The sequence below is a fragment of the Sesamum indicum genome, linkage group LG2, assembly GCF_000512975.1.
Source record: "Sesamum indicum cultivar Zhongzhi No. 13 linkage group LG2, S_indicum_v1.0, whole genome shotgun sequence".
NCBI classification, from domain to species: domain Eukaryota; kingdom Viridiplantae; phylum Streptophyta; class Magnoliopsida; order Lamiales; family Pedaliaceae; genus Sesamum; species Sesamum indicum.
Genome location: NC_026146.1, coordinates 2561227 through 2588495, shown reverse-complemented (window position 1 = coordinate 2588495; position 27269 = coordinate 2561227). Strand labels below are relative to the sequence as shown.

General features: G+C 34.2%; 1 protein-coding gene across 9 annotated transcripts; it reads right to left on the bottom strand.

The window, feature by feature from the left end:
• Window positions 1-25601, bottom strand: LOC105177384 (chaperone protein dnaJ 1, mitochondrial). Of its 9 annotated transcripts, none has more exons than XR_002286586.1 (20): window positions 25391-25601; window positions 25225-25303; window positions 25007-25096; window positions 24824-24915; window positions 24545-24628; window positions 24386-24424; window positions 24143-24259; window positions 24012-24053; window positions 23825-23912; window positions 21544-21608; window positions 21343-21405; window positions 21186-21258; window positions 19491-19582; window positions 18236-18307; window positions 12994-13050; window positions 7537-7585; window positions 7394-7463; window positions 3688-3860; window positions 487-522; window positions 1-386 (listed from the first exon to the last, which is right to left on the bottom strand). XR_002286586.1 is itself a non-coding variant. In XM_011100544.2 (20 exons), exons 1-19 carry the CDS (start codon window positions 25445-25447, stop codon window positions 495-497), a joined length of 1344 nt encoding a protein of 447 aa, XP_011098846.1. In that variant the 5' UTR covers window positions 25448-25600; the 3' UTR covers window positions 1-386; window positions 487-494. The 9 variants fall into 9 exon arrangements, 5 of the variants coding, with proteins under 5 accessions (XP_011098846.1, XP_011098823.1, XP_011098832.1 ...); XM_011100544.2 differs by having other exon boundaries at window positions 3688-3774; window positions 25391-25600; XR_002286587.1 differs by lacking the exons at window positions 1-386; window positions 487-522 and adding exons at window positions 709-1517; window positions 1602-1638.

Here is a 27269-nt window from a genome sequence, read left to right as displayed (position 1 = left end):
TGAAAAAGCTTTTAAGTGCATCGCACTTTTGCAAGCTGTGGAAATAAGTTCATTGCATGCACCCGTGAACATGTACAGAGACAAAATTACAGGATGATCGAAGATAATGGATCAACAGAAGTTACAAGGTAAAATTTTGTGAGCCCTTATTGCTACCAACTGAATGAAACTTACTCCTCTATCACTGATGATAAGAAAACGAGCTAAACTGAATTTCAAAACTCTCCACAGCATATCAGATCTTACACAGACAAAATCTGTTGAATCTGGCCAAGGAGGCGATAAAAGGTATATCTGCATCATAGATGATCATCAAGCATCAAGCATCGCGCATCAGTTGACCAGTCAATCTCTACACACTTGTGCGGCCAGAACATGCAGTGGTCCTATTGCAGGATTTTGCCAAGGAATAGGAATATCAATATCAATATTGAGAACTCAAGTATGACCTTAGGCGCAGGCGCATGTTTAACCCAGTACTCCCACCTGTAAGTTCAACCAGTAGATAGCCGCTGGTAAAGCCTGCTTGCATTACCAGATTTTCACCATATTAAGAATGGTGATAAAAGCATGGACACATCAATATCTAGTTCAGATAAATTGGTGCGAATTTTTACTGCAGCTAACCCCATTTGTATGCAAAATCATTTTCACAACATAACACATTGGTGAATCTTTTTAGGCGAAATTCTTTTTTTTTTCCGACTACTACCAGTAAGCTTGCAAATAACATTTAGAGGATGTTTGGTGAGCTTATAAGATATTGAAAAGTATGGTAAAATTTTTAGAAAATGAAATCCAAGAAATGGATTTTAAGAGCTTATAAACACCTTTAAAAAAAATAATAAAAAGTTCATAACTTAATTTTAAGATTTTAACAAGCTCCTTCAATTTTGATCATATTAATTACAAAATTGTCGTTGCTAACATCTTATAAGCTCCACAATCTTATTTAGCCAAATATTTTGGAAGTTAAAATAACATCTAACAATAATTTATAATATGTATGAGCTTCTAAGAGTTTCAAATAAGTTCACCCAAACACCCTCTTTGTAGCATCCAACTAAACAATCTGGATAGAAAGAATCAGAAGAAGAGTGAAATGTATTAAAGGCGTGCACAGCAAGCTCTATGCCTAAAACTGCTTCATCAGCAGTTATTGTGGGTGAGGGAGCAGGAGAAGTTGAACAGTCCAAAAACAAGTACAAACAGAACTTCTTAAGATCCTAAAACTAGTAATAACAAATCACAGCTCCCTTAGAAGAGATGAAGGTGCCAACAGGAATGATACAAAGAAAATTGTTAAAATTCCAAAGAAACTGAAGATTGTTGGGTGGAAATAAGAGAGACACAAAGCCATATTGGTCATCTAGGGAGTTACTGAGATTTCGCATAAATTATGACGAGACATTCATTGCAGTTGCTTAGTTGATTTCCAGTAGAGTTATATCATCTCTAGCTACAAGTGGGAACCAAACATAATGGATATAAAGAATGTTCCCTGCCTGAATCAGAAGCTGGAAAAGAAACAAACATGAGAAGCCCACTCGGTATTGGAGGCAAGGTAGAAGGTATGCAAAAAGAAAAAAAAATAGCTTTACCTGAAGCAACCTCAAGAGCTTGGCTTGAGAAGTTCAGCTGTTACAAAGCAGTTCGGCTACCATCAAGGGCAAGTTAATCATACCTTTTAATCAAGCATGCTTGGGATAGAAAAGGTCAATCTTGATTGTCCATTCCGATAAAATAACCGGTGATGATGCTCAAGACAGAATATAAAGAACCACTTAAACCCTGAGTTTGAAGTGAAGAAATTTGGGAAATGTTGGTATTTCACAGGCATGGAAGACGCAAGAAGCAAACTGGATATCTTTATTTGTCAAATGAAGTACAGACTTGATCTCTTCAAAACAAACCGAAAGTTTGGATGCAAACTAGAAGGAAGACCAATGCAGTTAAACTGAAAAGGGAAAGAAACTGATCTAGATGGAGGTTCCAAAGTCAGTAGGAAGATTCATTAAGATTCATTTACTTATCTCTTTCTAGACCTGATACTACATTGTGACAGCTATTGCCCAGTTTATGTACTCTCCTATTCAAGAATAACTAGACTCAGCAACCCAGATGAAGTAAATCATATTAAGTTTCTGAAGAGGGAACTGAGACAGCGGACTTGTGTTTTCGTAGAATGAGACAGAAATTGAGGGTTTGTCAATGCTGATTGAGCAGGTGCTGATGAAGACTGGAGTTCCACAACATGTTATCCACGAAGGGTAGCTCAGTTATATGGAGGAAAAAACAATCTGTTTTAGCCGATGTTCCGATCAAGCAGAATTTAGAGCTCTTACTTAGGAGTATCTTGGGTTACTTTTAGCGGCTGTCCAATTGTTTACTTTGTTGTATGAGATAAATGGTTGATTGAGCTCGACAATTATCAAGCTTCCTTGGATTAAATAGTGATATGGATATTGTATAAAGTAGTATTATGTTTACTTTATATGATAAATTTTGTAATAAATGAGTGTTATTACCTTTATACCCTTTTAGCATCTTATTATTTTAAATAATCAACACCTTGCAAAGGAGGTATATTGAGGACATTCAACCGGATAAAATAAGGAGAATTGTATTCAATCAGGCCCTCAGGCTGGATTATTTGTCGGGCCTGATTCCACAACTTCCCAGGCTAGACGGATTTCTGGTGGGTCTTCATCTATTATAGTAAACATGGGATAAAGATAAATCAGGCCCCCCAGTCCACCTTTATCCCATTAAATAAATGAGGCCTTAATGAAGATGTGAAGGATTCAAGTGTTTCTTGGTTTAGTCCTATGAAGCTATCCAGTGACATAAAAGTGCTCTCAATATTGTGCATCCAGTTCATGATAGAACAAAACATGTTGAGATTGATCGTCACTTTTCACTTTATAAGAGAGAAGACTGAAGATTGGATCATTGGTCTACCAATATGTGAAGAAAGTTCCAACGAGAGATATCTCATTAAGGCGAGGTCTAAATCAGGATTTGAGTTCCTTGTAGGCAAGTTGGGAATGATTGATATCAACTCACCAACTTAAGTGCGAGTAACATTCTTATCTGATCCGGAATTATCTAGATAATGTTGCATATATTTGGTTATTTGTATAGCTGTAGATCGATGTCTCCCTTGTGTTTCTCAATTCTCGGAAATTGAGTAGGGCAATCTCCTATTTTACGTGTATAAAATACCCACAAAATAAGAACCAAACTGTAATTTGGATTTCAAGCTTTTCTTTCACAAAATACATAAATAGAAGCTACAATGAGAAAGCATTTCTATTTTTTCTTTATTAACGTTTGATATTAGACGAATTCAAATTGACCAACTTCCGAATTTCCAAAAGATGATACTGATATTTGGATGGGATAGTCCGACTCTGGAAAGCTAAAGGGTTGACACTTAACTTACTCAATTAATTTATACACATTTTTGTTCAACTTTTAATGTCCATGTTTCTTCACACTATTCCTATGCTTTCATGTCAAATTAGCAATTCAAATTATGTGCTAAACAGATTGTATTGAAAACTGCCAACCCTAAACATGTAGTAGCCTTGAAGCCTGAAAGTATAAAGAAATATGGAGAGAAGGGGGAAAGGGGGTTTTTTGTATGGTTGAGGCATTTATATGAGCATGCTAGCATAGACTTACCAATTGTCTTCTGCAGATGTGCTATTCTCTTCCATTATTTCCTCCTCAAATTCTTCTAGTATAGCACGTTGCCTTTCGGTAACCGTTCTGAAGTGAAGACGGCACAAACACAAATAAAGCTAAACAGGGGTCGCCATTTCTTTTGCAGAACAAATGGTAAATATTCTGAGGAACTTAAGAAACCAGAATGATAAATCAGTTAAATCTATTGCAAGTAAAATTATGCAGAGCCACCTAGTCGGGGTAAACCAAAGGAAAAAAATAAGAACAAGAACGTATGAACTTGTACAAATGGAAAACCATGTAGTTAGAACTAAACAACTCAAACTCCACTTTCCGGAGTATATTCCAACACCTGGTCTGTGGAATGGGTTCAACAGCATCTCCAACACATTCTGAAGGCTCTCACCCTTAGCCCATCGAAATAATACAGATACATGCTCATATGCGAGCACAAAGTAAAATATGTATTCTGTTCTATCTCTTCTTTTCTTTTCTTCTTTGTTTCCTTTTTTGGCCCAAAAATCAATAGAACAATGTCTGCATCAGCTTTTCTTAATAATAATAGAAACAATATAAGAATCATTAGAGCATAAGTCCATCAATGACGACAACGGCCCATATTGACTCACATCAAGAGCAAAGATACAAAGGGAGTGTTTGAAAAACTTCTACTTTTAGAGAAATGATTTTTGTAGAAAAAGTTAAAAATTGTACCAAAATCAAAATTGTGTAATGTTTTTTTTAAAAAAAAAAAAAAAAAGTGAAAGAAATCAAAGCTAAATTGGATAGTATTTGTAGAAAAAACACTTAGAAAACAAGCTTAATTGATTAAATATCATTTTGTTTCCATGTGTCAAAAATCTACTACTTATGCTTAATATTTTCACTTATCTTTTTGTTAATAATAATAATTTTCCTCAAAAAGTAATAAATTTCATTGCAATTAGTATATATTTAGCTTTTCACGTATAAACATTTGCCATGCATATTATCAAAATATTAAATACTAACAGTTCCTTGAATGTTTAATTTAATAATGATCCCGTTAAAGATATACAATTTCATTCATATACAAAAAATAAACTTGCTTGATTGTCAAAATATATTTTTTTATTAATTAATCATAGCAACTTAATTTATATTTTTCTATGATATAGCAACACTATAAGATAAAATAGCAAATAAAATATAATAATTCTGAATATTAAATATGTGAAAGTGTAGATATTATTAGTGTTAAATTAATTAAAACTCTAATATCAACTTTAGATGCACAATTTTTTGAAAATAAATTAAAAGGGTACACTTAAATTAAGATATTATAAGGCATAATTACATCTACACCGCCTAACCTACGGTCAATTCACACAAACCACTCGTCTTTTGAAAAATTATACATACACCCAACAAAAACGCCAACATCACTTGTACAAAACCACCCCTGCTTTTAGGAAAATTTCACAAACCCTCCAAAAGCATCAAAATCATTATACAAACTACCCCTATTTTTTGACTGCCAAGAATAGTTTTTGTAGTTATGGTTTGTAAATAACCATAGGTCAAGAGGTGTACATGTAATTATGTCTAATTATAATGAGACTAAAGTAGCCTAAAAGAAAGTAGAATTTATTTACAAAAGGCCAAAACAGCTAGAAGCAATCCCCCAACGTGCTTCTAGTTTTTACTTTAGAAGTGTTTTCTTTTAGAAATTCCAGAAATAGATGCTGACATCTAAAACATGTTGAAGTGCTTTTCTAAACCTAGAAGCTCACAAATGCTTTTCCAAAACTCTCACAAACACTCCCAAAAGTAGAACATAGAATAATGTTGCCTCTTTCCATATACATTAAGTGCCAATGTGGGTCGGCCAAATTTTATAAATATTTAATATATATATATATATATATATATATAAGGTTAGGTTTTGGAGAACCGCTCCAGCCTTGAACAATAAAAAATGAAACAAAAAGGCTTGGCCTATAAAAAAAAAAAAAAAAAAAAAAAAAAAAAAAAAAAAAAAAAAAAAAAAAGTGGTGTTTTGCACCTACCATTCTACGAAATTATTCAATAAGTGAGAGATATAGCAATAATTTGAAAATCAATTCAACCCAACCACTTGTGAATATGTATTACCTTTCAATTTTCTCCATATATATTACCTAATACTTCCTTATGTATGTCACGTAATTTAATATATATATATATATACAACTTTAATTTTATGGAGAAAACTATTAATATTAAAATTTTCATTATTTCAAATGCTATGATTCTAGGCAAACATTATTTGGTTTTTCTTTTAAGAAGAATTAATGCCGGTTCCATAACTTCCTCGCTATGATTTGAACCTATGAATTATCTTTCATGAAAACAAGATGTCACTATTGAGCAACTTGATCGTCTCTATATACATTATATATTATATTCAATCCTCCATATTGAAATTCAAGATTTAAATACAAATTTTATCAAACAAAAAAAGTGTCTATTAATCTCGAATTTATTCTTCTATCGGGTTTGAGAAATTCTCGAGAATATGAATAAATTATTTTTTCTGAAGTATATTTACGTATTTTATACTAAAATATATTTACGTAATTTTTTTTTTGGACTTGCAATGAAAAATTGTGATACGAATCATATTCAACTACTAAAATTAAAAAATAAAAATGTTATTAATTAATCATGCTTAGTTCTTTTTTTTTTAATAATTAATCATGCTTAGTTGTTAAGCCTGGCCACCATTTTCCAAAAAGTAATTTTTTTTATACACTCATATCTGTGTCGGTTTGCCTCAGTTCTATTACTGTTTTTCCTAAATCAATACTATATACAAATAAAAATCCTATTTTCACTCACAAATAGCGATTACTTACACAGTAATACTAAATTTTTAAATTACCAAAAATGTCCTTATGTATTTAACCATTCCTATTCAAACTCTTCCTTTAATCTATATATATACACTTACATGAAAATTTTAGTCACAAATGGCAGTTTGTAAAACAAGGATACCAATTTTTTTGTGTCAACAATATTGCTAAATTAGTTTACTGTTATTTGTTTATTTTTTAAATATGATGTATTAGTGTATATATTTTATTCTTATTTATAATATATTTTAGCAGCTATACCTATTTAGATTGTATAGATGGTGAGTGAGCCACATCCAACCCACCTAAACAGTAGAGGCGAGTATAAGGATCTCCTTCAAGTGATTAGATCAACACTTGAAGTGATCAGACCCTACTTGCTGTGTACTTCCCTCCAAAATCCCGCTATAGGATGAAAGAGTGAATCTATTCTCTATAAAATAGCTCAAGTCCTAGTATCAAATCAAGGAGCCTTCTATTTCGGGAGCGGGCCTTGAGGGGATAATTTTCTCAAGTGCAAATGAATACATTAATTCCAACATACGTACCTAAAACTTCAAGTCTTCAGCCACTTTTTAATGATGATCAAGAACCAGGAAACTACAAATAGTATGCAAAAAATTTCAAAAACGAACTAGAGCTTGTTGTTTATAGTTTGGAGGTCGCACCTAGAATACATTACGTGTTGTTTTCTACCAAATGTTTATAGCACATGCACTCGTCAATTGAAATTAAGAACATTGGCAGTAAAAGTATCATCTCTTAACCCAGCATTGGACTTGCAAACATCTGTAGGCAGACAATACAAGAGAGCAAAGAGGAAAACTCACGAAGGAAAATTTATGCAGAAGCGCACATACTGATCTGCATGGTCCACCAGAAAACCATTTTTTGGCAATCCTTCAGTACATCAGCCCATCATTAAATTAGTGCAGATAAGGCAGGCCAATATAGAACAAAATGGAGCTCATACCTTTGCCTCTAAGCAAAACTAGTTTCCCATGTTGAACCCCCTTAGGTATCTATAACGACCACAACCATACAAAGGGAAAAGAGAGAAGATTAATAAGGAATATGTGAAATATTGGTCAGGTCTAAAGAAAACACCTGCACAGCCATCAGGTCTAATTTATATCTAAAACACTTCTTGAGAAAAGGTAGAGTGGAAGGGAGCTGAGAAACAAAACCCCTTTGACCAACCATTTAGGCAAGAGGCATCATCAAGTTCTAAGATTAATCCAAGTAATTTTATTTGCACAGATGTGCTGCTTCAAAACCACTAAATAACTGCAGATATAAATAGCCACATAATTATGCAATATGTACTAATAAGACCAATAATTTTGCATTTTCCTTATATCATTTGACTTAAAAGTGCAAGCTAGAAGGATTAAATAATTTTTACTATTGGCCTTTAAAATTGTTCAACAAAATAACTATTTTTAAGTGAGCCTTAGAATATTATAGACCATTAGAAATTCAATGATTAAACTTGATGCCAAAGAAAACCAATCACTTTGCATTTTCCTCCAATCATTTGACTTGACAAATACAAGCTAGAATGATTAAATTATTTTACTATAGACCTTTAATATCTTTTAATAAAAAAAAACTATTTTTTAGTTCAGCCTAAGTTTTTATTTTGATTCTCTTGTCTGATGCAAGGAAAACAATTAAGCATATTGAAAAAATCCTAGTCGCCTAATTCGGAATACTTTCAACTTTTTGAGACAAATTTTTTATCGCTAAAACTAGCCAAACTTCTTTATTTATCATCAGTCATGCAAACAATTTCCTTCATTACATAGAATCTTTTATTATTTCCAAACATTTGTTCTTCCTCACCATCAACAATAATAAAGTTTGCCATAATTGTTCACAAGATGACAGCAACAGGTGATTGCCTTTTTTATTTTATTATTTTTTGTGTTTTTGTGTGTATTTCATTGATTAAAGTATAATTACCAATTATTCAAGTGAGATTTAAAAAATTTAAAGCATAGTAGAAAGCTTTCAGTAACCCCTGGTGGAGGATTATGATCTAGGTAGGCACGTATGCTATATTCTTGTATGTGTTTATGGGGGAGAATATGTATATATTCATAGGTATGCATAGTAAGCTCCTACAATAACTTGATAGTTTCTGCAAAAAAAGATATAAACTAGTCTCTTCAGGATGCCGTTGCACAGAATCTGGATAGATGGACCATACTCATGGTTAACAGGTTCTATAAGAGTAAAAGCCAACCAAATCTATACTGCAGATAGTCCTGGAGCATAATCCAGCCAATGGCAGCAGAAGGGTCCAACATGAACCAATGTGGTGAGAGTTGCTAATGGAGGGAAACTGTTGAGTAAACTCCACTGTCCTGCCTTTTCTTGGTAGGTGCAAGGGTATCAGTTTACACACCCTGTCTATGCAAGGGTATCAGTTTACACCCCTGTCAGAGTCCTGAAATTAGGGGGATATGACTTTGTTTTGGGGTGTGATTGGCTTAGAGCCAAGAATCCAATAGAATTGGATTTCCACAAATTGCAAGTAACAATTAACTACTCAGGAAAGGGGGTGATCCTGAAGGCCCTGACTGACATAGGGTACTTAAGAACACTCTTAGTTCACTCTTTAAGCAAGTTGTTGAGAAGAGGAGTTTGAGGGATGAAGGGTCAACTCCATGCAGTAGAAAGGAGGTGCAGCTGGATAGAGGTGACACACATTACTAGAATTGCTCCACCAGTGCAAGGATGTATTCCAGGAGCCAAACACTTTACCTCCTTAGAGAACAATTGAGCACAGCATTGAATTGCTACCTGACTCCATTCCAAAGAAACATCCTTACACATATGCCTATAGACAAAAGACGGAAATTGAAAACATAGTAAAGGAGATGCTGAAAAGTGAATCATAAGAACCAGCCAAAGCTCATTTTTCCTCTCCTGTTTTGCTGGTCAAAAAAAGAAAAATGGAGGATGGAGGTTATGTCTAGATTACAATGCGTTAACAAGCTAACTGTTAAGCATACTTTTCCTATTCCTCTCATTGATGAATGGCTAGATGAATTACATGGTGCTAAAAACTTTTCAAAGATAGACTTGAGGTTAGGGTACTTTCAGATAAGAATGAAGGAGGAAATTCCAAAACCAGTTTCATAACACATAGTGAACACTAGAATTCTTGGTGATGCCTTTTGGATTATGCAATGCACCCTCAACATTTCAGGAACGGATGAATCAGGTTTTTGAGACCTATCAAAAAGTTTGTATTGGTCTTTTCTATGACATTTTAGTGTACAACAAGGAGTGGGGTACACATTCTTGCACTTAAGGAAGGTGCTAGATGGCTACGAAAACATCAGCTCCACGCAAAGCAGAGCAAGTGTTCCTTTGCTCAGTTACAGGTGGACTACCTTTGGTTATGTTATATCTGTGAATGGGGTAGCAACTCACAGCCAGAAAGTTGAATGTATGAAAAATGGCCTACACCTACTACTATCAAAGATCTAAGAGGCTTCTTGGGGCTCACCGGGTATTACAGTAAGTTTATCAAAGGGTATGGAACCATTAGCAAACCTTTAACTTCCCTTCTCAAGAAGGATGCATTTGGATGGAATCCTGAAGCTGAACGGGCCTTCAATCAGTTAAAGGAAATGATGATCAAGGCACCTGTACTAGCCTTGCTTGACTTTTCTCAACCTTTTGTTGTTGAGACATATGCATGGGATAAGGGTTGTGTTGATGCAAGGAGGCAGGCCCATAATAACTTATTTGAACAAGGCTCTAGCACCCAAGACCTTGGTCTATCCACTTATAAGAAGGAACTTTTTGCCCTGTTATTGGCTGCGACAAAGTGGAAACATTAGTTACAAGATAACCATTTCATCATAAGGACAGATCAAAACAGCTTGAAGCACATTCTTGACCAGAGGGTGGATTTCATGCTGCAGCAAAAGTGGGTGAGAAAAATGTTGGCCTCAGTTATGAGGTTCAGTATAAAAAGGGGAATGAAAACCGTGTTGCTCATGCATTTTCTAGGATGGAGCATGATAAGGCGGATCTCTAGTCTAATGCCATCACCACACAAATACCCTTGTGTATTCAAGAGCTACAGGATAGCTATGAAGGCAACACATTGTTTCAGACAATCATTCAAGCAAAGGTGATGGATGCTCAAGCATATCCTCATTACAGCTATGAATCAGGATTACTTAAAAAAGGAAAAAGAATTTGTGTAGGCAGCCATTGGGGAATCAGAATTAAAATTATCAAATGACTGCATGATTATGCTCTTGGAGGACATTCTGCAATTAATGGAACCTTTCAAAGAATCGGACCCCTATTCTATTGGCCAACTTTGAATGGTGTGCATGCATGGGTGAAGGAGTGTTAGGTCTGTCACAGGGCCAAACATGATAACAGCCCTTAACCAGGGCTATTGCAACCCTTGCCTATTCATGACCAAGCTCGGTCATGTATCTCCATGGACTTCATTGAGGGGCTACCTAATTCTGAAGGCAAGGATTCTCTCTTAGTTGTTGTGGACAGGTTAACCAAATATTCTCATTTCTTGGCTCTTAAACACCCCTATACTGCTACTTCTGTTGCCAAAATCTTCTTTGATAACATCTACAAGTTACATGGGCTGCCTGTGAGCATTGTAACTGACAGGGATAAAGTGTTCACTAGCAAATTCTGGAGGGAAATATTTACCTTGTCTGGGGTATCCTTAGATATGTCATCTACATACCATCGCCAAACTGATGGATAAACAAAGATTTAACCAATGTTTTGAGAATTGCTTGAGGTGTATGTGTCACCAAAAACCGAAGAAATGGCACAATGGTTAACTCTTGCAGAGTTCCGGTTCAACACCAAATTTCCACACCGGGTTAAAAGCTACTTCATTCCAAGCTTTATATGGTTATCCTCCTCATCAACTATCTATTGGACCATATTTACAAAGTCATCACAAAGAGGTAGAAGGGTTTAATGCAAGAAAGGATCAAGTCATGCAATTACTGAAGGATAATCTACACCAAGCCCAACAGAGAATGAAATTGTATGCAGACAAGAGAAGATCATAGAGAGAATTTGAAGTGGGAGATGAGGTTTTTCTTAAACTTCAGCCATACAGAAAAACCACTGTGGCTCTCAGGAAACAGCTGAAACTGTCTGCTTTGGCCCATCTAAGGTGATAGAAAAAGTGGGAAAAGTGGCTTATAAGCTGGCTAAAACTCACCGTGTCTTTCATGTGTCCTTGCTAAAGAAGAAGATTTGGTCAAAATACTTTCCATCATTGGACCTTCCAGAGTTTGAAGATGAGGTCTTCAAGGTATACCCCATGGCTATCTTATCTAGAAGATTGATACCAAGGAACAATGTGGGCGTAGCACAGGTGCTGATTCAATGGTCCCATGCTTCTCCAGACCAAACAACCTGGGAGGATTACTGTGTCATGGCTTCAAGGTTCCCTGGGTTTGATCCTTGGGGGCAAAGATCAAAAAAAAAGGAGGGAATGTCGCGTTTTCTATCAGAAATGCTACTCTTAGCGACAGCCGTGCAATGGAGATGATGAATGAGAGCCATTTGATCAAGGGCCCAATTAAATTGGGGATTGAACCAACAAATTCAGCAGAAGGCGAAGTCGTTTCAGGTGAATTAGGGCATGGTCGAATTGGGGAAAAATGTGGTTGAGTGCGACTAGGGTATTCATTCTTTAAAAGGACCGACAAGGGAACACGTGGGGGACATGGAGGAAGAGTAGCTGGAGCAGACGGCTATGGAGTTGCAGCTGTTTCATTTTGAAGCTTGAGAAATCAGGAACCCTTCAAAGCAAGCTGAAAGAAGAAGATTGAGAGCGACCCTCTCTGATGAATTAATTGTAACTCTTGCCTTTTTACTTTTTGTCAAATTTTAGCGGCAATTCCATGTAAAAGGAACAACAGATGTTTTGTGGGGAATCATTAGAAAATGAATTAAGTTCCAGTTCTCATCTCTTCTCTATGTTCTTCTCTTTCCCACCCCCTTTCTGTTCTAAACTTCTGCAAATTAGTTCTTGTATGTTACGGTATACGTAGATACAGCAAGAGAGGAGAAATGCTAAATAAGAGGGAGAAGAGAGGAAACCTAATCCTCTACTAGCTGGCTAGGAACATCAATCCTTGTCTCAATTAAGCTGGATTTGTGGCCCCACTTATTACACAGTAGCATTTTAGTGACTTCCATGCTAAATGTGGTTATCTTACCATACAGGTCTACATCAAAAGATTCTAAAGCAAGTTGACAATTGTCAACTCCGTAAGAACTAACAAATAAATAAGGTACAACATAGAAATATTTTGGGTGAAATTCAAAGAGAAGTACGGGAAACTAAAATATTTTGGGATGAGACACAACAAAGAAGAAGATATCACAAAACTAGAGATAGCTTTCGTACTTGCAGTTGTATCTTCCCAGCAAGTGTAGGTACCTCAATATTACCACCAAGAATGGCCTGTTAGGAGCAACCAAAACAAACAAAATTGAGTTCTGTGCTTCCCTTGCTCGCACTCAGATTTTTGCATAGCTTAAATCTATACTTAGTATTAATAATCAGCATGAAGTGTAAAAGCCAATAACCATGAACCCAAGTAGAGATGACGGAGGAATTGTGATAACCTACTAACAGGCAACTTTACGCAATGAGACTAATCTAAAAACGAATTTTACTTTTCAGAAGTAGGATGATTTCCCCTACTTTCATATTTTTTGCCAGTCTAAAGCATGGAAAACGACAACAGATCCAAAGGAAACACCTAGGATACCATAAGAAGTCAAGAACACTCAAATTTTATTACATGCATTTGCTAAAGTTTTTCTTTCTGCATCGCTAGATTATAAAGTCCAGAAGATCAATCCTTCATAATAGACTCATAATTTACTTTTGTTATCCTCCACACTCCCCATCCCATCATCCTTTTCCGTTGTACTCACCGTAACTCACGCATTTTAAATGCAAAGCTGTCATCCAAGATTAACGATTTCAATTGGTCATTAGTTCATAGCAGGTTCCATAGATTTGTCACAAATTACAAGATTCCAGAAGACATTCTGCCCACAGCAGTGTCTCATGTGTAAAAGTAAAGAGAATGATTATGGCCAGTTTTTCTATATTGCCCTTTGATGAAGAAACTTTAGAACAGACTTTTCCACTCATTAAATGAGACAACTGAAAATTCCATCTTTGATAAGTGATATCTATTTATGTGGTTTGTAGGGGTCTGAGTAAACAAAAGATTAAGATGTGCTGAAAATCAGTTGTTTTTGCCATGACTTGGTACATTCTGGTCGAAAGGAATTCGTATCTTTAGAGATTACTACTCACTAATATTTGAATTTGACAAAAAGTTGCACGCCTCACCTCTAATTGGTGCGACACACTAGGTTTGTTTAGTGTCCACATTTGAGGGACGTCCACAGAGACTGAAAAGCAGTTTCCTTACCTAGTTTACCCAAGAGAAAACTAAAAGCATGTTCCCACTTAAGTAGTATTTTATTTTCTTGAGTTATTAGTATTGTAAATTCGAGCTTAATTTTAGTCCAAGTCTTTAATAACGCCATAAATATTTAAATCTTTTAAGCCTACATATTTACATACTATGATATGATTGTTTAAACACTAAATATTGGATGAAGGGGGAAAAAGAAGTTCTCCATGAATTTTAACTATATTTTATTGAGTTTATTGTTTACCCTCATGTAAATTTCTCACATATTTATTTTTCACTACAATCAAATAAGTCTTATACAATATTTGCATTTATATTATTTTAACTACATTTTATTTATTTCTTTTTCTTATCCTTCAATTGTCTTTCTTATAATTCATTTAATGTGAGTTTATATTCTTTTTCTTTTCTTCTTTTTATTTCAATAAGTAATATCATTTTAGGTTTAAGATTTGTTTGGCTTGGGTGACAAATGGGTGTATAAGAAAAGTGAATGTATAAGAAAAACTTTTTTAGGGAGATCTATATGAAACCCCTCCAAATTCCAAATTCGTTTTCGTCCAATGTTGGGAAAAAAAGTGAACATATAAAGTCAAAAAGACAAAAAAGGTACATATTTTATTTTCATTTACACTATTACTCATATAGATGATTTTCCTCTAGGTCTCTTTTTGTTTTTTTTGCCAAACTGACAACACCTATACATAATTTTTTAGAAAAGATAATCAAATCATTAGATATACTACTATGCCGTCGATCATTAGTAGTAATTTTTATTTTATTTAGCTGAATAATTTAGAATAAATGCACAATACTCATTTTGATTAATGTTTTTATTAATAAAAAATATAATTTTTCTTGTTATGAATATTTTTACTAATAAGATTTTCAAACTTTTATATACTAAAATTATTTTAGTATAGTATTCATTTATTTATTTTTCTAATATAAAATAAAGAGAAAGGGTTAAATAAAATTACAAAAATTAAGTTTTTTCCTTAATCCATTTTTCTCATACCAAACAAGATTTAGTATTTGAGATTTACTCCCCTTCCAATTATACCAAACAGCTTGAAGGAAAGTTATTATTCTTTCCCTTCCCTTTGCCTTTTCACTTCCCTTTTCCTCTTACTTGGACCAAACGATTCCTTAAGTACTTCAACACAGTCTTTTATCTAACATGAATTATATAATACAAACAAAACATTCAACTAATTTTTTATTTTTTTGTATTATTATATAGAGTTGGATATCCCCAAAATTATTTAAAGATTTATATTTAATATAATAATTTTCCAATAACTAGTATCATATATAAGTATATAAATATTAAAAAAATTAGATAAAGTCAAAAAATTAAACAGGTCCGGCTTGGGATAAATCCTAAGGCATGCCCCGGAGCCGGCCGGGTTTCCTTTTTTTGGCCCCAACTTCAACCCGGACCCACCTATGAAAGTCCCATACCTGGCCCCTTTGTTCATTTCTACTTATTTCTTATGTAGTTAGTTTATAACCATTTACATCATAGAAAAATAATAGTGTAACAGTTACTTTTGAAATTAGTTAAATAGTGCTTCCCTGCTAAATAACCAAATGAACAACCAAACATAGGGGTCAAGTAAAATCTTTATTTTTAAAGGCAAGGTATTCAACATCACTCCAATTAAAAATTTGAAACATTAACTTATAAGATTCTAACTAAATGTTTTATTAAGAAACTGAGCAAAAAGTCAAATTTAAATTTGAATATAAAGATCTTTACAATATAAAAGATATTGTACATTATCTATGTACCTAAACTAAGTTATTAATGTGCTTTCAATGGTTATCATTCTATTTCAGTTGCTTCAATTGTATTTTCATTAACCCAATAGTAAATAATATTGTGAATTTATTTTCAAAAGTTAAGTAAATATTGTTATAATATACGACAACTAATAAGTTTAGAAAGTCTGATAATCAATGACATGCTAGTTAAAACATTAAAAGGTTTTATTCATACAATAGGAAATTAAACAATTATGTTTTGGATAGATAAAGTACGCGTTAACTCTAATTGTTTATAAAAATAAAATAAATTCTTTAAATAAGAAAATTATTCCAAAGGTAACAATATTTGACTTGGGGGATAAATCCGCTGCGCAAGAAAGAAGAAATCACTAACTCTACCAACGGATGCTTTACAAGGTCCGCCTAATTCTCCTCTCCATTCTGTTAAATGCATGAACTAAAAAGAGCTAAAGCCACTCCCCCATAGGGGACCCCCCCAGGGGGGGGGGAGCCGATGAACACTGCATGTTCTCTCACTTCATTCTTACCCTATTGGCCCCAAGTTTCACTCCTGGACCTATTCCTATTAATCTATACTATTAATTAAAGGAGACAGAGTTAGAATAACTAACTCTGATGTAAAGATCACATAAAGTGTAATTATATCATCCCAATGGGGTCTAGATGTAATTACCATTAAAAATAAAATTAAATATAACAACATATGTATTGTATTTAAAAGAGGAAACAAGTGCATAAAATAATATAATTTATAAGTCTGCATTTTTCATTATAATTGTGAATATTTTAGACATAGATAGATATATATACACACACATAGTTCATATATGATATCTTCAATTAATATTATTTAAACATATATTATGCATATATTTCACATTCATTTATGATGTATCTAAAACTTTTTATATTTAAGTAAGTTGTAAATATATATCTGTATAGAACTTGGGGTGATTGCTTTGTTTGATCAACAAATATGTAAAAATGAAATAAGATTAGCAATACGGCTGTAATGCTTGATACTTTGCAAAATTCTACATGGACTTAAACCGATTCATACAGCATAAAAATATAAAAAAGTTAAACTTTAAGACTATAAAAATTACATCTGGATATGCGTACTTGGTCATTCGAGTTAAAATGCTTATAGGAACATTAACAGTTGGTAAACTAAAAGGGTTTTGAAAACTTCTTGCTTTGCTTCTCAAAAGCTAAGGGCCTGTTTTATTGTGTTTTCAATGAGATTTTTTCTACTCTTCACTATTTTGGTAGTTGGGATTTTGTTTGGTCAAGCCATTTTCATTGAAAATGCATTCCTATTTTAATTCTCAATTTTTTGAAATTATAGGTCTCATGTGTTTGTCATACTTGTCTTATCTTGTCAACATGTCTTTTCTTGTTTCAAATCAATTAAAATTGTTTCAAATGGCAAGACTCACTTTGATTATTTTATAATTTTACATGTTCAATCAATTTGGTCATCAGTCACATCAAAAATACATATACCTATATTCAACATTCTCATACCTATATACCTATATTTGAAAACAACTAATCCAAACATATTCTCAATTTTCGCACAAAAACCAATAAAGCATTTCTATACATTTCCAATTGTTGAAAACTGAAAATGAAAATAAAAACACAACCAAACGGGTCCTAAAATTTTAGCTTCTGTTAGCAAAAGCTAAAACACTAATATGGATGCTTCTTTCAGATTCTAAAAATTTGGTAAATAGTTAAAGTTGTTTTGGAATTTTTTTCTCCGCTAAATTTTTGTATCATTTAAAGACTGCCCAAAGGGAAATTAATTTCATGGGTAATTTGGTCTTTCAAAAATAACCGTAAGCATTGAGTTTTTACCCAACCACCGTGTCCCCCTTTTTAACTACTTTTCCAATCAATTTCCAAACACTCCCCAGTTCTAGTCCTAATCACTTCACTTAAAGTAACTTAAATTCCACACTTTGAAAGGTAAAAGTACGTGCAAACACCCCTTAACTTTAATTCCTTATCAGCAAAGTGCATGACATGGATGCCTTCAGCACATGCTTAACTTAAGTGTTATTTAGTTTAAAAGCTTACCAGATCTTTGAATTTGTAAGCAAATGACTCATCTTTCACGCCCCAGCAGAAAATTAAAATGAAATCCATAAAATATTACTGAAGACTGAGCATGGATGTCCTTAGATAAGAGCTACCAAATGGACATTCAAACCAACTATTTCTAGAATGTAACTATCAACTACTCATTTACCAAGAAGACACAAAATTAAAAATTGAAAACAGAATAAAAACCTTTCATTTTAGGGAACTCAAAAACTGATACTAGAGAGATCTTCTAAATTCAAGCCCAAAAAGGAGGTAAAGAAGAAAAAGGGACCAAGATTTGGTTCTTACTTGTGTGAAGCTAATATGAGAATCCACATAAATATCAGCACCTCGTCTAGAAAATATAGGATCTTCTGCAACCTGAATAAAATTTCAAAAATTAATAATTAGAACCACAAAAACACATTTTAGGAGTGCATATCAGAATGCAGCAACAATTCTTTTTCCGCTAATTTAAAGAAGCAACAATTCAAGTGGCAATATAACAACCAAGGTGACAATCTTCTGGCAAGAGTTTTTGACCAAGTGAAACCATAGGAAGTGCTTTTGTTAGAATCTATAAACCCCATAAATAGAAGTATCATTTTTGTTCAAAGCATCAATTAAAAGAGATTGATGCATTAATCAACTATAGATGGTTCACAGAAACTGGTTAACTTTCCATAATTTATCAATTCAAACCACTTTGCATGATCACAGTGACTGCAACTACAAGTCATTAGCTAATCAGGCAAAAGATATTCAAAAACAAATTGCTAACTGCAGCATCTGCATAGTGTATGACAGCAGACATTCAATCCATCAAACTTGGTTACTGCACATGAGGTAAAGTGAGGTGGAGGGGTGTATAACAGTCAACTATAATTTATTAGATTAACCTTGATTTAGAATCACCAATCATCTTCTTTTGGGTAAACAATGTAACAAGTTAAGAACATATCTCCTGATACAGATGCATAAGCAAACCTATATTCTAATAAACATACAGATGCAAAGGTCTTGAACAGTTTTTCTTAAGAGCACAACTGACAGCTTGTAAACTTATATTATAGTCGAGAGTTCTTTTTCCTCCAGATTAGAAGATCCAGCATCCTGTATATCTATTTTGTCAACAATGAAACAAAAATATTGAACTTAACACTACTAATTTTGAACCTTTTCTACATGAAATCTGCTCAAGGCGACCTTGATCTGGAGGCCTATCACATAAGACAAGGACAACTTTGTTTTCTTTTTCTCATTCTGAACATTCTTTTGTTAGGTCAACCTTTGAGGGTTTTTATGTTAGTTTATCTCCTCCAAAGAAGAGGATACTTTTGTAGCTAAAGTTAAACTTTCAACTCCTTTTTCATGAAAACTTATTTGCCCAAACATAAAGATAGTAGTAGTAATTTATAGGAAAAACTTTCACTATGAAGGTTATTCCTAAATCTGAGAGATCTCTAGAAAAACCTATATTCTTTTACCAAAAGAATTGAACATGTGAACCAAATATAAACCATAGATATGACAAAGAATTTCAAGTAGCTAATAGTACTGTTACCTTTAGTTTTATAAAAAGGTTGCCTGGAGACCTTCCCCATCTACCAGCATTACCAGCTTCAGGCACACGGATGGTATCCCCAGAGTCCACACCTAAACAATGGAAAATACAAAAGAATCCAATCAATGAACAAGCACCATGGAACTTTTACAAAAACAGAACAAGGTTACCAAAAGTAAAGACAATAAGAGCTGTATGGATTTAGAAAAACAAAAAGGTGGAGTTCCCGAATGCCAAAGGAGTTGTCTTTCCATTTTGTTCGTTCTACAACTGATGGCTCATACTCTAAATGGATTTGGGAGGATCTATCAAAATCACTTTACATTTATAGCAGATTGTAGAACTTCTTCAGTACACTGCCTATGGACTCAACAATGATGTCCAGACTTTCAGAAGTTAAAAAGTAAGCAAAACACAAATGCATCTAAACAAAAACGACATGCTCAATGTCAATGATTTTCGGTACAGTAGCTGACTCTGGTGTCCAATTGACCAGTAGGTTCCCCAGGGCATACCCCTCAAGGAAGAGTGTATTTAGTCAATTCCATTTGCTTCACAGCCTCTTTTACTGTTTCTTATCAACAGACCAAAAATAAAAGGAGAAGAAATGAGGCTAATCCAACTAGTCACAAGAGGAATTCGTTTTTTTGTAAATTATGGCCAATGAAATAGAATAATAGACGCATTGAGATTAGTTCACAAGAGAAACAGGGCAGGGAACCGTGAATCCACTAGAAAAGCCAACAAAGAGATGCATGTTTTTAACTTTCATCTGCTTCCTTAATACTGTGGAAACAGACTTCTTCACGTACAACTGTGTGATGGAAATTACTATAGCGAAATGGGAATGCAGCACTTGCAGCAAGAGATTTCAATGTTTTGCGAATATTAACAATATGTTAAAGAGAGCACACCGATCGCATGGCAAAACTTGAATTTAAATCAATCTTATGAACCTTGCATGAGGAAATATTCTCATCCTGGAGAAAGCAAATATGCAACCTCTAATTTTGTTGATAGAGATTAAGCAGCAAAAGTTACCTTTACTCTTACATAGCTCTTCCTACGGTAACTCCTTTTTCTGGAACGGAGAATAGGTAACTCTAGTTACCTGTTACTGAAAAATCTATACCTGTCTTCTCTACAGTGGAGCCCCTGCAGACACTGAGGTTCTAGAGGCTCCACGTCACAAGCTCTAAGTTACTAAGATATCCTTCCCTATGCCCACCTTACCTGAAAGCTTTCATCTAAACAAACCTATGAATAAGATATTCGCTCTATTCTGTTCCAGGTTCGATAACATATCATTCAGTGTTGTTCCAACCAAGATTAGACTTTTCATGCTAATCAAAATGTAATCCTGAGACTATCTCAAACGCATGACCAGCTTGAAGTTTCAAACAGAGCCTTGAGGCTACTCCAGCAAATCCCAATAATCTTTTTCGTAAATCCATGCTTGTAAATCTTAAGAAACTTTCTTTCACTATAAGAGATTCCCAACTTTCCACTGCCTTTGAGTCCGTGCAGGCAGTACAACTTGCACCAAATTACAAGCTTTCCGTATCTAGTAGAATGCAAGCCGCAGAATTGATTACATAAAGTTACAACTACAAACACCAAAAAAATCACAAAAGAGAAAAAACTAACAAACAAGCTCTTAGCATATCAATTAGCGGAATGCAAATTGAAAACAACCTGCTGGTATAGTTACTTTAACATCCCTGACTCCTTCACACACCCCTGATCCTTTGCATGCCACGCAGTATTCCTGCACACATTTTTTATTTTTCATTCAACAAATATAAAATCTTGTATATAAAAAAAAAAGTACTAACTATCATAACAACTAAACCTTAATGATTCGTCCAAATCCTTTACAGGTACTGCATGTTGTGATAAATGGTGGTATTGTTACCTAATAAACCAGTAACACAGTAAAAGCAACAGCCATGAATAAACATCGAAAGCTTCTGATGCTCTAGGAAATATAATCTGCAAAACTAAAAGTTTAAGATTTATCTTTCTTCACAAAGTATTATGTAAGTATACTCACTCTTCCAATGCCTTGGCAAGTCGGACATATTTTTGTTGCAGCATCTAATCGGTGGCCACGGCCATCTGCATGATGAGATATATGAAAAAGAGAAAAGGTCTCAAGTTCAAAAGAAGTAATTGCACTAATGATTTGTTAGGTGCAATGCATGTCACAGATTATTGTAGGAGATTAATATCAAGGTTGACTAGAAAACTATTTTCTTCACTGGGAATACTAAATATGGATATGTCATAACTCAGTGGTTGAATTCACTAATAGTCTAATACTCCACTGGCTACAGTTTTATGTGGATGCTCCCATTTACTATGCTAATGCAGTTGACACTCAAATATAATGCAACCTTCATCAGGAGACACCCAGATACATTATATTTACTGTGGTTTTGCCCCTAAATACTGAATTTATCACAACAGATACCAATCTTGGTTTGTACACAAGTCAATTTGACTATATTTACGATAGACAAGTTAGCTAACATATGTAAAAGTATTTGAATAGTATCATAATATATATTTATGTATAACAAAATAAGGTATGAAAGTTTTACAATATCAAGGTTTCATAAATCAAAATAATAAATTACTCAAAATACTGAAATCTTTCATGAAATTTGATGTGCTGGGTGTCATTGCACGCGGTGGAGAGTCGAGAAGACCAGGAAGGGTGGGTGGGTTTTGAGTGATTCTCATAATGAAGGAAAGGAAAAGTTACTCAACTAATCAACCATCAACAAATAACCAAAGCTACTGTAGAATTAACTGAGAAAAGATCAGAATATTATTTGCAAGTTTTATAGCAAAATGTGCTTATTTGCAGCTTAGTTTACGCTTCAAAACAAGTTTTCAAGCAATGGATACAAGAAATGATTTCGGAATGTTGATTACCCTTGCACAATTTACTCTGCAACAAAGTAAAAGAAGACTGACCACAAGCAAACTATCAGATGATCAAAGAAGAGTAAAGGGATGAAGAAGTACTTTTACATAGCCTATTCATTACCAAAAAAGGAGGGGAGGAGGTGGAGGGGACAAGGAGAGACAAATAGAAAAAAGAAAAAATACCCCGAAAGTTGAGTTCTCCTTCAATCCAAGGAAATGTGCAGCACAAACAAAATTAACTTAATGATATGTTACCAATAGCAACCTTAGTTCATTTCTAGATATTTTTTTTTTTTCACATTTATAATTAAGTTACCCTAGTAAGGGTGCATGAAATCTTTACCTTACATTTTTGTTTTTACTTTTTTTCTAGGTCATTCTTTCAGGCTTAATGAGAGTGATTGCCAGGCTTGTTGCGGCAGTATTCAGGTCCTAATATACAACCATAGAATTAGATAGAACTTTTGAAGCAGTAACGCTTAAAGTTTTTAAAAGCTAACAATCATGGCACATAGAAAGCTTGATACTTATTTGTAATTCATCCTATATCATCCATTATCTAAATGCAGAAATATACAAATTCGTTGACATTATCCAAATCGGCATTGCAACTGGTAAAGACAATTTCTAGCTAACCACAAGGATTTCAGAATGAAACCCAGTTATGAATAATTAGATACTTCCAAAAATGCAACCAAGAGCAATTTATGAATTCACTTCCGAACTCCAAACTTAAGAAAGTCTCTACTGCAGAATTTTCAGCTATTTCATAAAAGTAAAATTTCATTCTGCTTGACAGGAATAATACATACAAGCATGAAAGGTATCTTATTCCAGCAATTCTCCACTCCTGAAAATCCACAGGAAAGGAGTTGATGCTCCCACATCCATAGAACGTGGGCCTAACAACCGAAAATCATTTTTTTCTTCAGTTGGGGTGCATATCGATGGATCTGAGATGGTGAAGGGGCTGGGGAGGGTTGAACCCAATTCTGAGAATGGTGCTATAAGCGCAATTAAAATTCCATCTCCTCAGTGCTTGGTGCCCCCATCTATCTGTGCATTGGCACATAGGAGCCATCTATGGAATCGCTATGCTTGCTAGCCTTTAGCCTGATTATATAGTGCATTATGCTAGGGTCTAGAGTCCAAGCTACTTTAGTGCGACTAGTTCAGAGTAAAGAATCAAAGCATAGTTTGTTATAGCTAAAAACAACGTATTTCAGCATGTAACTGTTCCTTTATGAAACAATATGAATATATTCAATCTTAAGACCTTGAAATCTACCCAAAAAGGCTCATAACTTCATTTTGAGGAAGAGAATCAATAAGTTAATTAATTAAAACACTTGGAAACAGAAACTACAACTAATACAAAAACAACTTCAGTTTCTACTCACCGCATGAATCACATGGCACATCTGCTTCAAAAGACAACTGTTTTGTGCATCCTTTAGCAGCTTCAGAAAATGTAAGTGAAAGTTCCACCTAAATTCCAAAGAGAAACCGAATAAGAGCTTCAATTTGCAAACCTGAGGATATAAGGCTCATGTGACAACTGATGCTATCAGGAAATAAATAGTTGACCTGAATATCAGCAGCCAGATTTTCACTTTCATTTTCAAAAATCTGTAAGACACAAAATAAATTGTTATTACAATAATACAATCAAATTCCCTATTTCCAATATCTTATACATAGCAGCAGGACCATAGTACCTCGGAAAAAATTTTGTGGAATGAATCAGAGAACTTAGCTCTATGAGCATCTCTAAATTGATCCCACTCCCTACTAGGATATTCTGCATTCTCAGCCCTGCCTGAACTCATTCTCATCTGCTACAAAAGTTATTTTATTAATTTCCAAACTTCTATGCCAATGATCAGAATCCAGTTATGTGGTAGTAACCATCACAAAAAAAATAATCAAGTAAAGCCAAGATAGAAACGAAAATACTCCACCCTATCATATTGGGATTTCTTTTCAGGATCTTGCAAAGTCTGGAATTACCTTCCACATAAAATGATAAAGAAATATTATCATTGTAGAAAAACAATGCAAGGATCTAACGAGTTATTGAGGAAATAAAGATAACGCTTATGTCACAATTACTGACAGACCTCATAAGCATCCCTTATCTCTTGAAATTTTCTCTTTGCAGAAGGATTGTTCTTATTGGAATCAGGATGGTACTTCTTAGCAAGCTACAGAAACAAATGAATCCAGAAGGTAACAAATAGACACTGTCATTGCTGTTCAAAGCATTCTACTTAAAGCATTGGAAATAACATAGAGAAACTAGGATGCTTGAGTATAACATTTCCATCAAGCCACCTAAAAAGGAAATTCATAAGAAATAAAAAGGACCAGAATACAATGCTGATGAAACTAGTACTTACAGCATGAAAAGCCTTCTTAATCTCATCCCGACTGGCATCCTTAGAAATGCCAAGAATCTCGTAATAATCACGCTCCATTGAACAATATGGTGCTGTTCAATAGAATTATAGCAAAAGGCTGCCTAAGATATCAGCAACAATGAAAAGGGATAAAACTTGACCTCATGAATTTGAAAGGAAAACCTGTGGCGTGTAGAAAACGCTTCGACCATAGCAGCTCATGAGGAGCAAAATCAGCGCGTTTTCCCATATAACTGTAGCAACGCGAGGCCGCTGAATAATGTAACGCCCTTAATTTAGTAGTTATTAACATCATGATCTTCTACAGAGTAATGATTCCTGTAGAATTGTGTCCATTTGAGTACAGTAATATATTGCAATAAGTCTTCGATCATTCTTACTTGGAGAATGGATCAATGCTCGGTGAAACTGAGAAAGTTTCCCCCATAAAACTCCATTCGATGACTGCACCGGAATTGTCTGATACCGGAGAGAACCATAAGAAGATAACCGCTAAAATGTTTAAATAATCAAGATGGAAATTCTGTTGGAAGTAGAGCAAACTACCAGAAATTTCTGCACAAGTAATTTTGGGTAGCACGCCAGCCATCTTCCTCCGCCCATTCCAGAACTCTGCAAACGAGAGAGCAAAGGAAATGAAGCGAGTATGCTGAAAAGTCCTAAAAATTTGGGAGATGCTTCTCTTCTCCCAAAACCCTCTTCTCTTTAGTAGTACTGCCTATTTCCCATTCTTAACATGTACATATCACTTTGAAAAGGCTAATTGAAGAGGGGTTAAATGCAATTTAGTGGATGTGTTAACCAAAACCGGAAAAAGAACACTTGTGAAAGAAAGAAAAAACCGTAATTTACCCACTTATTTATACTAATATCAATATCTATGCTAATATAAAAAATAAATAAATAAATAAAACTTTGCTCTCATAAACGGCAGTCAATAATTAGACACTTAAAAATTTATGCGATGCAGTGTCGAACATAGATGATTTAGAATAATTGGACACGCCATAAAAACATGTCGAACATAGCATCCGCGTGTCCGAATATATATATATAAAGGACACGACGCCAGACAGGCACACATATTTTGGACACATTTAGGATTTTTTTATAATTTCAAAAGGTTTTGGGGCAGTCAAAAAATAAATAATTTTGGCTTAATAAAAAAGAAAAAAATTTAATTCACTCCTCTCAAACTAAAATTTTCGGGATGAAATTATTAAAAATCCGAGATATTGTCATGATGATTTAACTAATTTGAATATTAAATTTTTTTCATTGCATGATATTTAGAATAAACTAATTATGTATATTTTTAAAGCCAAGTTTAGTTAAAAATGTAGATGTAAAGACATGCTTATTTTATATTTTAGCTTAATATTTTTCATGTATATTCTAATCTTATGAGAAATTGAAAATATATATAATAAAAAGGGTTAAATGTAGTTTAACCCCCTGTGATATGTGAAATTGACAAATACTCCCCCTATAAAAAAAGAATTAGCAAATTACCCCATGTGTTTCAAAAAATGAAGCAATTTACCCCCTTATCTAAGGTTTAGATAGGGGGATAAGTTGTTTCTTTTTCCAAAACACAGGGAGTGACTTGCAATTTTATTTTTCACAAGGATTTTTTTTTACTCATTTCTCAAATCACAAGGGGGTAAATTGTATTTTTCTCATAATAAAAATATATATTATATATAGCCGTGTTACATTTTTCATATTATCATGTTCGTATCCATGCATCATATAGAGGTCTTGTTCAGTCATTTGGTAACTTCTCTTCATTTTAACAATTCTCACTTATTCACTCAATTCTCTCTCGATTTTAGGTTGGTTTAAGCTTATATTTTGCACACATTACACTAACTATCACACAACATAATCATATTTCATTATTGTTCTCACTCAGTTTCAATTTTTTTTTTTATTTCAGAACATTACTGGTTTAAGTATCATAGTGTTTGATCCGGGTCGAATTATTCGATCTCCTGAGACGATCTCACCGCGGGTCGACTAACTCTTTCGAAACAGATTTTGGATCCCCTGAGAATAAAACACGAACCGTGAGCTCGTCGGGCACGTCCTCGACAATGACCCTCCGACGCTCAAGTTAGGTTGATCGAGTGAAATGTATGCGATCTCAAAGTTCGATCTCAATTAATGCATAACAGTTACCTCATTTATGGCGTATCGGGGTCTATTTATAGAGCACAGTTGTACATCAAGTACTGGGCCACGTGGCCTCATCTTGCTGGTTCACATTCTGATCGAACGGTCATCATTGTCCGGGTCTTCCATCAGTCTATGCAACCCGGGTCGGGTCCTCTGCGACCCGCCCGCTACAAAACACGGGGATCCAGGTCGTGGAAATGACTATAATGCCCTTAATGAAGGGTGTTTCAGTCTTTTCGCAGGGGTG

Coding starts and splice junctions, on each gene's coding strand:
- LOC105177384 (XM_011100521.2), bottom strand. CDS start 25,447: ATGGGCGGAGGAAGATGGCTGGCGTGCTACCCAAAATTACTTGTGCAG. Junction 25,097..25,224: donor AGCATTGATCCATTCTCCAA/GTAAGAATGATC, acceptor TACATTATTCAG/CGGCCTCGCGTTGCTACAGT. Junction 3,775..7,393: donor TTCTGCATAAATTTTCCTTC/GTGAGTTTTCCT, acceptor TCTTCACTTCAG/AACGGTTACCGAAAGGCAAC.